Source organism: Leptonychotes weddellii, chromosome 11 (assembly GCF_054177405.1).
Source record: "Leptonychotes weddellii isolate Sample4059 chromosome 11, ASM5417740v2, whole genome shotgun sequence".
NCBI classification, from domain to species: Eukaryota; Metazoa; Chordata; class Mammalia; order Carnivora; family Phocidae; genus Leptonychotes; species Leptonychotes weddellii.
The window spans coordinates 42813780-42825815 of NC_138379.1; the positions used below are offsets into that span (position 1 = coordinate 42813780).

A 12036-nucleotide genomic window follows, 5' to 3' on the forward strand; every position below is an offset into this window, starting at 1 on the left:
GCAGGACAGACTAATCAAAGCTTGGCAGCTTCGGTTGTTTCCTCAGCGTGGACTCTGTATTAATCTCAGCAGTGGTCCGTTTCACGCAAATACAAAGTCAAACGTAAGGTTTGTGGTTGGTCCCATCAAAAAAGCCAAGTGGTCACTATAGGTCTGCACCCTTCATTTGTAACATCAAAGTATGGCTTTGCCTCCTGGCTTCCTTGGCAATATTAACACCAGCATACAGGATTGGAATGAGTATTATCCCACTCAACCCCGTCCTGTTTATGGATAGTGATGCTAATAGTGAATTGCTGGGTAAGAAACTGGCTACTAAGGGACTAGTTTTCACGTATGGTTCACTAAATCCCACCTGTCCATGCCTAACCATTTAGCGGTCAGCCCCACCCCAATTTATCCACTTGCCAAGTCCTGTCCATTGGGTTTTCTGAATCCTACTCCTCGTTTTCTCATTCCCATTTTCTTTGTCCCAACTCCCACTGTAACCAAGTCCCTAACTACATTCTTATTTTGTTTAACTTTTCTGAACTGGTTAGCATGTTTGCTCTTCCCTCTGCTTGGATCATTTTGCCTTGACTTAATCAGACCAAGGGGATTAATTTGTCTGCCCCCTTAATCGTTCACAATATAAGTCAAAAAGGTTCAGTAAATGCTTCCATTTTACTTAATCCACACAATCCTCAATTAAGATGAGAAAATTGGACTAAGCTTAAGCCACACACAGCTGTTAAGGTTTGGATCAAAAACTCAAACCCCATCTGAATCTTAAGATACTCTACATGTTTGTATCTTCAGTGTCTAACTGTAACCAGTTAGACATTAAATTCTCTTAATATCAACTACAACCCATTTCAGATCCATGACCTCAGCTTCCATATTATATGTCCTCCAAAAGACACTAAGGGACAACCAGTTTTACCTTTCTCCATCAGGCCCATCAAAGATCACATCCAAATTATTCATTTGTTTGTCCAACTGAGTAAAACCTTCCTGGCACTTAACCAAATCAGCTAAGTTTGCTGTTCAGTTTCCTTTTACTTGAGGGTCTGCAAAATCCTCTAAAGGTTGTCACAAACTTGTCCCATAGAAACTCATGGTTCCCAGCCCATGTATCACCCCAGAGGACTAAGTTAACACTGCCAAACGAAACCTAGTTATATTTTAAGCATCATCCTATTCCTTTGGACAGGGTTCTAGAAAGCAACTTTTATTTTGGGCCAAAGAAAACTTTGTTTTGGAAAGAACTAGAAAAACTGTTAGTCAATTTACCCTGAGATCTGAAGGTCCTATCTGCACACGAGCATTGGTCATCATTATGGTTTTGTAGGAGATACAAACCCTAGAAAACCCAATTCCAGCTTCTAGCTTTTTCCAAATTCTATGCTAAATACATTTCAGACTAGAATCTTTAGCATTTCATGATGTAGTTCTTTGAACATTAATGCACAGGGATACATAAATCCTGACAAATGCTTTTTAGATTCCAAACCACTTTCATGTGTAAAAGCCCTGGTGTGTTTAACATTCAGACTGCTGGGCCCCATCTCAAGATTCTGGAACAGTATGGTAAATAATGGGGGCGGTCAAGGAGGAAAAACTTTAGGTTCAGGAATTATATCCTTCACAATCACTTTAATCCTATCACTCTGTCCACTCTTTAGAATGTGCCCCATCAAAACTGAGTCTTCCCTTTTGGGGTGCCTGACTGGCTCAGCTGGTAGAGCAATTAACTCTTAATCAGGGTCGTGAGTTCAAGCCCCATGTTGGGTGGAGAGCTTACTTTAACAAAACCTAACAAACCCTGAGTTTTCCCCTTTTGAGCCACATATTACAGTTAAAGGGTGTGTTCTCCCCCTCATTGTAAATTCAGAATATACAGTACAAACTGGCCTTTCCACTACATGTGCTATCATTCTCACTTTATAAATGAAAATGTTCAAGTTAGGTATTGGGCCAAGTCCTCTAAGTGCTGGCGCTCTCTTTCACACTTTCTGAGGGGAGTTGGCAGAGGGTCTCAGGCCCTCATACCCTTACTCCTAGAATCTGTTAGGTGGGTTTCTGATGTACAGGTAAGGAGGTAGGGGTGCTAAAGAATTTACACCCAGACCAGAAGAGAAAAGCACTTGTTAGCATTTAATGAACTCCCCCCCAAACGTGGCTTCAAGCTACTAGAACGCAGGCGCCCCCGACACCCTTAATCTTCTCCTCTGCTCTTCTACTGAAGAATTTGGCCTTCACGATGACAGGCTGTTTTGGGAGTTTTCCCTTTCCCAAAACTTTGTAGTAGCCCTAGAGGAATAGAAAAAAACACAAACTTTAATACACACCACAGCAGATACCAACTCCCTGGTATGAAGAAAGATGCCTGCCAGTCTACACCATCTAGGAGCTGGGAGGGCATGTTTCTGATCTGGGCACTACCGGGGGCACTGACTGCCCTCGCCAGTGAATCAAGACCAGCAGATTCTCTCTGAGGACTCTAGCACACCAGGACAAGAGATGTGTCAGGATGTGACTCTAGCCTCAAGCAAAGCACACCCACCCCATCCTATTCAATTACCGCGTGATAAGCAAAAAGACAGACCACATTCCCAACCATGTTCCAAGAGGGTCCTCACCATCAAAATTGCTCAAGGACTGTTAAGTAGGCTGGGACAAGGGATTTAAAACTTAACCAAAAGCCCCTTTAGGGTTTAGACTACCTCCACACCCATGGGAGGTAAAACTGACACAAGGACTCCAAAAAACGTACAAAAATGCTTTGTCGGGACGCCTAGGTGGCTCAGTTGGTTGGGTGTCTGTCTGCCTTTGGCTCAGGTCATGATCCCAAGGTCCTGGGATAGAGCCCTGCATCGGGCTCCCTGCTCAGTGTGGGGAGCCTGCTTCTCCCTCTGCCTCTCATGAATAAACAGATTTATTAAAAAAAAAATGCTTTGTCATCACTGTTTTGGGGTGTGCGGAAATCTCTTTCAGATAACGCAGATCCATAAATAACAACCAAACATCTTAGGATTTTATTCTGTAAGGGACAGAAATGGCCAGGAGCCGTGCCTCCTGCAAGCAGGGTTGTGTAAGAGGGACCAGAGCCAGCTGACGGGAGATACTGCCAAAGGCTTAGGCCAGAAATGCAAACCTGTACAAATCAGGGCAGAAACTGTGGGGATGGGATTACTGACTGGGAAACATTCAAGAAATAACAAAGTAACTGAATGAATGAGGGATTGGAAAGATTCTTCTTCTTCAGATATTTTGCGTGAATTACAACTGAACTACAGTTCAATTTTGGTGAGTTACCTGTGGAAATTCTATCAAAAGATGAAATAGTCTAGTAGGTAACTGGGTAGAGATTCCAGGTAGGAGATCAAATACATTAGATTATCCAGAATTCTGAGAGGCATGGACCACAGAGTCAACAAATACTCCTTCACTCACCGATCGCACCACATCAATGATAGGAGCAGCTCCAGTCTTGTTTTTGGCGGCATTTACCCGTGTCTGCTCACTCACCAAGGTCCACAGTTTATCAAGGTTGACAGTTGGGCAGAAGCTCTGGTTCCTCTTTAAGTGGTAATGTCTCATACCAACTTTTCCAAAGTAACCTGGGTGACTAGGAAGAGAAAGGCAATCACGTTCATAACCTGACTCCAATTAAGAAGTGATGTGTATCATCTTCATAGTTCATCTCTCCCAGTTATAGTGTAAATTGCTCACTGGTGTACGACAGTGACATAGCAGGTACTCCATTCACTGTTGAACTAAAACAAATCTTTAAAAAAAAAAAAAGCCACCAAAGACGTTCAGGAGTAGGAGACTAGCCTTATTTCATGGAACCAGAAGTCACTGAAAAAGTCAGAGACACGGGGCGCCTGGGTGGCTCAGTTGGTTAAGCGTCTGCCTTCGGCTCAGGTCATGATCCCAGGGTCCTGGGATCAAGTCCCACATCGGGCTCCCTGCTCAGTGGAAGCCTGCTTCTCCTGCTCCCTCTGCCACTCCCCCTGCTTATGCGCTCTCTCCCTCTAATAAATAAATAGTATCTTTAAAAAAAAAAATGTCATAGAGACAATGCCAAGACCAGAGGTCTTCCAGATCACCTGACAGCATTTTATGGAAATTCTACACATTCTTGTAATAAGAGATTTTCTAAGCAAATTTGGGGGCATAAGTGAATCTAGCAGGTTCATAGTTAATCTGATGTCACTAACCCGGTGACTGACTATGCCATGAGGGTCACAGCCAGTGAATAAGGTCAGCAATTACTCTTCGAGGACTCTAGCACACTAAGGCAATAAGCTGATACCCAAGCGTGACTCTAGCCTCGATGACAAGTTCTCAGTTCGCATCAAATGTTAACTTCGTAAAACGCAGCAACACAAGGTTTTTCAGTGTTAAGAGGCTTTCTTCCCACTGAAGGTGTCTGAGCCAGCCCTCTGCCCCTAACTCCAAACTGTCAGTGCCAGTCCAAGTATAGGCCAAGAAACACTCACTATTTGTCAAAGTTGATCCTGTGGTGATGCATGCCACCAGCATTACCCCGGCCTCCTGGGTGCTTCCGGTGCTTGCCTGCAAGAATACAAAGCTACATGGCTAACGTAGCCTTCTCCAGCTTCTCAATTCTCCTTTTCCCACAATTCTGCGTATTTCTTACCTTGTTCCCAGTCTACAATTCCTCTTTAAGCACAGCTATTTCCTCAAGTTTCCGGGTGAAACATCTCTTTGTAATGTTCCACATCACAGCACTATCTACAGTACTCCGTGCCTTCGACAAATTAACACTTTGCCCCAATCAAATTTCCTCGCCCCAATTGATGTGAAATTCTCTTAAAAGTGGAGTACGGCAGAGAATTCCAAGAGAAAAAAAAATCAACCGCTAACAGTCAAATTCAATCCGACTGACCGCACAAAGCGAACCCCCACTTCCACCCTACCCACTTCCCGGCTAGGTAAGCACCCGGCGGGGAGAGCTCAAAGCCGACCAGGATGGGATGCCGGCACTTACCGATGCGGCCGTGGCCGTGGCTCACGTGGCCCCGAAGTTTCCGGGTCTTCCTCAGTCTGGATGGCTGTATGGAAAAAGGTGCTTGGTGATAAGGCCAAAGGGAGGTGGGACAGAGAGCGCATCTGACCGTCTGCGAAGGGTCTGTAGGCTCGGGGGATCAAGGATCTGCTTCGGGTCACATTCAGCAAAGGTGATGTTACGGCCTGGCCCAGGGCCAGGCGGCCTCATCAGGGCGGCGCCCGAACGCGCGAGCCCGCGTGTCTCAGAGATCCGAACCCCGGGCAGAACACGCGGCCCCAGACTACGGGGCCCATGCCGGCCACCCTGCCCTGAGGCTCGCCATGCGCGGCCTGGAAAACCGGGCGAAGATCAGGGGTAGGTGGTTGGGGTGCAACGCGCGTAAGGCTCGCGGCCTGCACAACCAACGAAGCGGACGCACAAAAAGAACCACCTACCATGTCGGCAGCCCAGACGGAAAAGGTAGGCCTTTCCGAAATCTCGCGAGGTACCGATAACGGGGGCGGAGCCAACAAGACTCACTTCCGGCATGGAGGCCGGGCTTAGGGCGGGGTCTCTTGCGTCTCGCGGGTCTTGCTGGTCTCGCGTGACTGCAAGCCCGGCCGTCCGCCTCTTTCTGTGGGGTGTCCTCTCCTTCCCGGTGGCGGTGGTGGCCGAGATACCCTGTCCGCGCAGTCCTCTTTCCTTCAGGCTCAGAGGCTGAAAGCTGTCGCGGAATCCGCGGCTTGGGGCGCTGTGTGGTGCACGCCGCCACGGCGCTTTGGCCCTGGAACCCGCTTAGGCCATCGTATCTCAGCTCCTCGCCAAACGCCCCAGTTCTGAACCGTCCCCCGCGCCTCGCGTTCTTTGTGGTCTGCTCGGCCCTGGCGGTAGCTGTTGCTTGCTTGTCCTCTGGCCGCAGTGAGGATTCGCGAGGCACTGTTTGACCCTCAGTGTGCCCACCGGGTGTCTCGCTCTGCTCCCTTTGAAGTCCTTCCCTAGGTGTGTAACACCCACCGGCACCTGCGCACCCACATTCCGGAGGGGGTGCTCGGTCTTAATTTCACTTTTGCCCTTGTGCTATCATCCTGGGCATCCCCAGTTTGAACAATCCTTCATACTTCAGGGACCTGTATACACCTGGTTGCTTTATGGTCCTTTTAATCCAGACTCTAAATACTTTTTCTAACCACCAAATTTTAATTTTCACCTGAACCTACTTGACATGGCCTGATCCTCTCTCCTGGACCAGAGAACCCCTGCTTAACCTCGACCCTGTGAAACTTCTCTGACCCATTCAGTCATTGTTGCTTACTTTCCCCACTTGTGCGCCACACAACCTAGTACATTTAATTGTCGACCACATTTGTCTTCCCTACCCGACCAAATTCCTTAATGGTTCAGGATTATTTTATTCTACCCACGCACTCCCAGTTCCTGGCATGTAGTACATGTTCAAAAAATGATTAAGTGACTGAATGTACTTACTCTCACCTCACTCAGTGGACGAGCCATCTCTCAAGTCTCAACCGGTGTCCAAAATCCCATTCTTTCAATTACTCTGTGTTGTATTTTCCCTGACTCGTTCCTGTCAGCTAAAATATATTTTAGCTAAAATACCCTAAATTCTCCCTGACTGCTTTCTACCTACCATCCTTGCTCTTTCCTTTACAGCCAAGCTCCCCAAAAGAGTACTCTGAATTCTCTCCATTTGTTCATTTCCCATTCATTGTTTCATCCACTGCAATCTAGCCCTCAGGCACACCACTCTTACTCAAATCATCAATTAAACAAATACCAAATTGAATCAACTCTTCCCATTCCTTTTACCACTTGTTCTCTCTGTTGTACTTCACCTCTTTCACTTCTTTATAGAAACTCTTGCCTTTTTCCTAACTCTCTGGCCATTTCTCAGTCTTTTCAGGTTCTTCTAACTTTATTCCCCATCTAAGTGTTGATCTTTTTCAGCCTCTGGTCCTTGCCTCTCTTAACTTTTCACAGTACACAATCTTCTTGGGTGAGCTTATTTTGGGTGGCTTCAATTCACATCTCTATTGCTGAGCTCTACACTCATGTATTTACTTAATCTCTGATTATTATTCCTTGGACATTCTACAGACAAACTTGGTAAACGTGTTCAAAAGACTTCAATCTTCCTTGCTCACTGGTGCCTTCTCCTTTATACTATATCTTGGCGAATGGCACCCTTGTCCACCTAGATAGTGATGTCACGGAGACCTGAAAATTGTTCCCAAGCCTTCGTTTCCCCTAATACACACTGTCACCATATCCTTCTGTTCTATATCTCAAATCTGCTTCCTCCTGTTAAGCCCCTGTGCCGCTGCCTTCATTAAGATCCTGATCATGTTTCTTACCTTGAGTCACCCTGCATTCTAACTCTCCTCCAATCCCTTCATCCTTCACACCTCTGCCAGGTTAGTTTTCCCAAAACGTAACTTTCATCCTTTCACTTACTTGATCAAAAAGTTGGATAGCTCCCTATTACAAACAGAATACAGCCCACTTGCCTTTCCAAACCAACTTCAGCTTCTCCTCTTACCCGAGCTTTCTACTGCAGCCAGACTTGATACATCTCTTCTGCCTCTTTGCCTGTGCTGGTGCTATTTCTCATGCCTGTAGTGCTCATCTTCTTCCTGATCAGATATCCTGAATCTTCCTCAACCTTTAAGGCCCACCTTATATTCTGCTTCTTCCCAGAACTCTGCAGTCCACAGATCTGCTTTTACCTCAGTGACCACTCCCTCTCTGACCTCACAGCATTATGGTCTTCATCAGTCCTTCAGTCCTTGATCACATACTGCCTGTGACCAGCAGAAAGAGGGGCCTTGAGAGTGGGGGGTAAGGCCCAAGAAGAGATCACCCCCTATTTGAATCAAATCTGGCCAGTAAGTGCACAAGAGATAAACTGAGCTACCCTTGGGAACATGGTCTGTGAATGGAGGTAAGCTGGGCAGAGCTCTGGGAATGAAAGGTAACCATCAAGTGTCCTGTAAGGAGGACCTAGAGCAAGAACCAAGACTGTCCAGGGGGTAGAGGTAGGATTCTGGGTCATGGGCACTACTTCTGGGTAGGTTTGCCAGGTTCCATGGGTATAGAGAGAGCTACATCCTAACCCTCAGGCCATCCATCTGAATGGAAATTCTCCCTAAGTGGATCAGCACTCTGTGTTGGGTTCTGTGTTCACCTAACATTCTTCTCATTGGTGGTTTGATCTCCAGGGAAGAGGGCATGCCCTGGGCGATTGTCTGGCTCTGGTTTCTAGCAGGCTTCCTTTCATTCCCAAGGCAATCTTATAGCTTTAACATAAGGCTCATGTGCTATTCATCAGTGTAGGTCAGTTTCCCTAGGTTGACTAGCTCTGAGAGAGCAAAGGAAGTTTGAGTTCTGTATCTGCAAAGTTGAGTAGCATCCAGATATTAGGCATTTGGTGACCTGTCCTTCTCCACTCAGGCACACGGAACATGACCCTGAGACATGACCTCTGAGAGGCCTGCTTCTCTGTGACATCTCTTCTGAAGTAGAATGTGGCCTTGTGACATACATCTCAGGCATTTGGGCTCCCCCAGAGAGTCAGGGCCTCAGAAAATACCTGTGAAATGAACAGAAGGGAGATAATGCCAGGCAGCAACCTGGCGAGACAGGTAAATGTGCTGACCTTTTTGGTACCCCAGACCTTTCTCCAGGGGACCTTATGAACACACCTCCACCCTGAAGAGGGCCCTGTGATCCCTCTTTCTTCCTCTCCTCTCTGCTTTCCTGAGTTCCAGCAGTCCTTCAGATAGCAACCACAGCATGGGTGGATCCAGCCTTGTTTGCTTGCTCTCCATCTTTAGGTTTGGACATTTGGAAATATTATGTTGCTTTCCTTTTTCAAGTAGAGGATTGTTCATTTAAGATGGGAAGAGCCTGGGTTTCTGTTCTTTTTAAGTGAGAATTCTAGAAAAACTCAGAAATCCAAATTTATTTCGGAAAGGATTTTAAAAATTGCATGTAATAGAAAAGCCAGTGAAACATTAAAGGAAATGTTAAAAAATATAAGTATAAACATCTTGAATCATAATACCTCCAATGCTGTTTTTATGTCTGAATATTACCTTTCAGCTCTTGTCTATACGGAGACATAGCTGCCTACGAAGCTGATGATCATAGCACACAAATCCTTTTGTATTTTGCTTTTCATTTAATACCATGACATTCTTCTGTATCACTACCTGGTCTTCATGATTGTTATTATTAACAGCTTAAGACTAATTTATCTTCAGCAGGTACTATAATTTACCAAGCCATTTTCTCCTGTAGTTTGTTTTTGTTGTTGTTGTTGTTGTTCTTATTGTGTCCTTTGCTACTAGTGATGCAATGAGCATTTGTGTATGTGGTTTTTTTCTTCTATTGAATAACTTGTCTAGGGTAAATTCCCAGGAGTGAGATTGCTGTATTATAGGGTATGAACATTTTATTTAATAGATAAAATATATTTATTATAGGGTATGAACATTTAACACAGATGTTACCTTGCTAACATTTGTGAGCAAGGTAAAATAAAAATTCATTTTATGCTATTTTCCCCCCAAATGGATTGGAGCAATTTATGCACCAGCAGCATGTATAATTACCACTTTCAACTACACCAGGCTCAGGGGTTTTTGTTGTTGTTGTTGTTTGTTTTGTTTTTGTTGTGGTTGTTTTTTGCCTCTATCAGTAGTTGTTGATCTATGGCAATATGGCATTTAGAAGAAAATCCATAGGACCACAGGGTTGTCTTCAGCACAAAGTAAAAGTCGTCTAATTTCTGGGAGTCTTTCCATACTGTGTTGGATAGATTTTTAAAAAATATCATGGTACTACATGGAAAATGCACTCCTAGAAGTTTTGTTGGAAGCTAGGATGGAAAACCTTGTTGCCATTAAACTCAGAATAGCAAGATGTGAAGAGAGGAATTCTAGGATCCTGAAGGACAGTTTATCCAATAGCACAACAAGAAAGGGCTTAAATATTTGGGTTTTCATTTAATTTCAGATGATAAAATTAGCAGAAAGAACACAGAAGTTTGAGTTCCTTTCCCAGTTAGCCAAATGATATGGACAAACAGCATATTCTCTTTGGATCTTGGTTTTCTTGTTTGTATAATGAAAAACGCTGATATTCATTCTTTCATTTTTAGAAATATTTATTGAGTGCATGCTATGTTCAGAGACTACATATGCGTGCCAGGCAGTGAGGAGCGGGGACAAGGGTGAACAAGAAAGACTAAGTCCTGTCCTAGGACTGTGTCCAGGACAGACAGTAAACAGGGACACAGGTAATATGTAACACTCAACACCGTCTAGTTTGAGTGGATGTTCTCTCATTACCTAGTGTGTCTCTCTCCCCATTTTTGCCAGAAAGGAGTACTGCTTTGATGATCAATTTGTTCTGTCCTATGCATGCAAACAGTCTTTGGAAATTCTTACTCCCAGGGTGGCATAGAATGACTCCCTCTGCTATTCCTTGGCCAAGTTGTAGAAACCAGATCAGGCTGTGGGGTGTTCCAAGGAGGGATTTGTGAGCAAGGTAATTTTATACGTGAGGTTTTCTGTCCTTCCAGACTTTCACATGTTGTTTCATTTAGTCCATGTTTCTCTGGGACTTAAAGAGAGGTTGCAGGCTGATGACTGGTATATTTTGTTTGACTCATGCTGTTTTCTCATGTTTTTAAAATGTAATTAGTTGGCAACGTTTCAGAGTTTAAGTAAAAAGTTGGATTTCTGGCGTTTTGGAAAACTAAGGTTTGGCAACACTGGACCCACATTCTTTTAGGCGGAGTACTTCACTATTTATATCGCTGGCCCCTGTAGGCATTTGAATTTGCAACCCCTGGCTTAAGTACGTTCTGCCATCCTCTATCCCCTTCCCCAGGTCAGAGGAGATAGGAAGGAGAGGGAAGGGCTAAGGGGGTAGTGAAAAGCAGCCAGAGCAAGGGGATAGAAGAGATGTCATTTGACAACCTCCCCCCCCTCCCCAGTCCTCAAATCAGAGACTCCATTGCTTGGCTGTGCCTTTAATTTAACCTTTACCCTCATAGAGTCACTTCAATTGCTCTTCTAAGACAGAAATGAAATATTTATATATACTCATCCCGAGTAGTGCCCACTGGCGTTGGAAAGCCATGCCACCTCCTTGAATCCCCAGAGTTGTTATTTAAAGCCTAACGCAGCGGTTTGGAAAGTGCCGTCTGTGGACCTAGGATGGGTGGGTGGCAGGGGGGACGGGGAAGGTCCCTGAGACTCTTTTGCAAGTGTCCACGGGGTCACAAGTATCCACAGCATCACAAGTGTCCACGGGGTCAAAACCATTTTTATATGAATACTAAGATGTTATCTGCCCTTTTCACTGGGTTGGCATTCGGCCTGGTGGTGCCAGAGCAAAAACCAGAGATGGTGTGTAAAAAGCCGAAGGTGCTGGTATAAGTCATTGTATTCTTCACTGCCAGGCATTTGCAGGAAAAGAGAAAGGACGGGAAGGGAAGGGAAAAGCCTGTCTCACTTAGGAGTGTCCATGACGAAGCAGTAAATGTTTCAGTACATTTCAATCCTTGAACACACATGCTTTTAAAATTCCGTGTGAAGAAACTGGAAGAATGCATAAAGCACTTCTACTTATCAAAGTGAGGAACTGCACTTGTGCTGTAGTGTGAATTGCAAGCTGAACCAGCCTGGTTTTGTTGTTGTTGTGTTGTTGTTATTGTTTTTTGTACGACACCAGCTTTACTTGAAAGAACAACTAACAGACTGTGGTTATTCAGCCTTGGGAATTTGGCAGCTATTTTCTCAAAAATAAAGTGAGCTTGTCATTTCAAGGAAAAAAACCTGACAGTATTTGTTGCCAATGATAAAATTAGAGTTCCCAGCAAAAATTAAAATTCTGGTAAAGGTATAGCTGAGTTTGACATCTTTATTTGAGTCTGACATCTTCCTCGTAAAGAATTTTTCAATGAGATTCGAGGCGATGTGAACGAGTGTGATGTTTTGTTATTGTCTAAT

The 12036-nt window shown here is 44.7% G+C and overlaps 2 protein-coding genes and 2 non-coding genes across 5 annotated transcripts in view; 1 reads left to right on the top strand and 3 right to left on the bottom strand.

Moving 5' to 3' along the window:
- Positions 1 to 2117: 2117 nt before the first annotated feature.
- On the bottom strand, positions 2118 to 5228 carry RPL27A (ribosomal protein L27a). 2 transcript variants are annotated; one of them, XM_006728491.3, is made up of 4 exons: positions 5000 to 5228; positions 4488 to 4563; positions 3436 to 3610; positions 2118 to 2292 (listed from the first exon to the last, which is right to left on the bottom strand). In XM_006728491.3, the coding sequence occupies exons 2-4, from the start codon at positions 4517 to 4519 to the stop codon at positions 2164 to 2166; spliced, it is 336 nt and encodes a 111-aa protein (XP_006728554.2). In that variant the 5' UTR covers positions 4520 to 4563; positions 5000 to 5228; the 3' UTR covers positions 2118 to 2163. The 2 variants fall into 2 exon arrangements, with proteins under 2 accessions (XP_006728554.2, XP_081654752.1); XM_081798626.1 differs by having other exon boundaries at positions 4488 to 4579; positions 5000 to 5129.
- LOC115936731 (small nucleolar RNA SNORA3/SNORA45 family) lies at positions 2401 to 2531 on the bottom strand. Its single transcript, XR_004072128.1, has one exon. It is a non-coding gene; the product is annotated as a small nucleolar RNA SNORA3/SNORA45 family (small nucleolar RNA).
- LOC115936733 (small nucleolar RNA SNORA3/SNORA45 family) lies at positions 4193 to 4323 on the bottom strand. The gene has a single exon (XR_004072130.1). It is a non-coding gene; the product is annotated as a small nucleolar RNA SNORA3/SNORA45 family (small nucleolar RNA).
- Positions 5229 to 5601: 373 nt separating the features above from the next.
- The window catches only part of TRIM66 (tripartite motif containing 66), a 59362-nt gene continuing 52927 nt past the window's right edge, over positions 5602 to 12036 (top strand). Inside the window, exon 1 of the mRNA XM_081798624.1 lies at positions 5602 to 8658. Coding sequence (XP_081654750.1) covers positions 8614 to 8658 — 45 coding nt within the window. The 5' untranslated portion in view covers positions 5602 to 8613. The remainder of the gene's footprint in view (positions 8659 to 12036) is intronic.

Excerpts from the sequence above, each read along its gene's own strand:
- RPL27A (XM_006728491.3), bottom strand. The coding sequence starts at position 4,519 with ATGCATCACCACAGGATCAACTTTGACAAATA. Across the intron at positions 3,611-4,487 it reads AGGATCAACTTTGACAAATA|TCACCCAGGTTACTTTGGAA; the intron begins GTGAGTGTTTCT and ends TTCTCTTCCTAG. Across the intron at positions 2,293-3,435 it reads TCATTGATGTGGTGCGATCG|GGCTACTACAAAGTTTTGGG; the intron begins GTGAGTGAAGGA and ends CTATTCCTCTAG.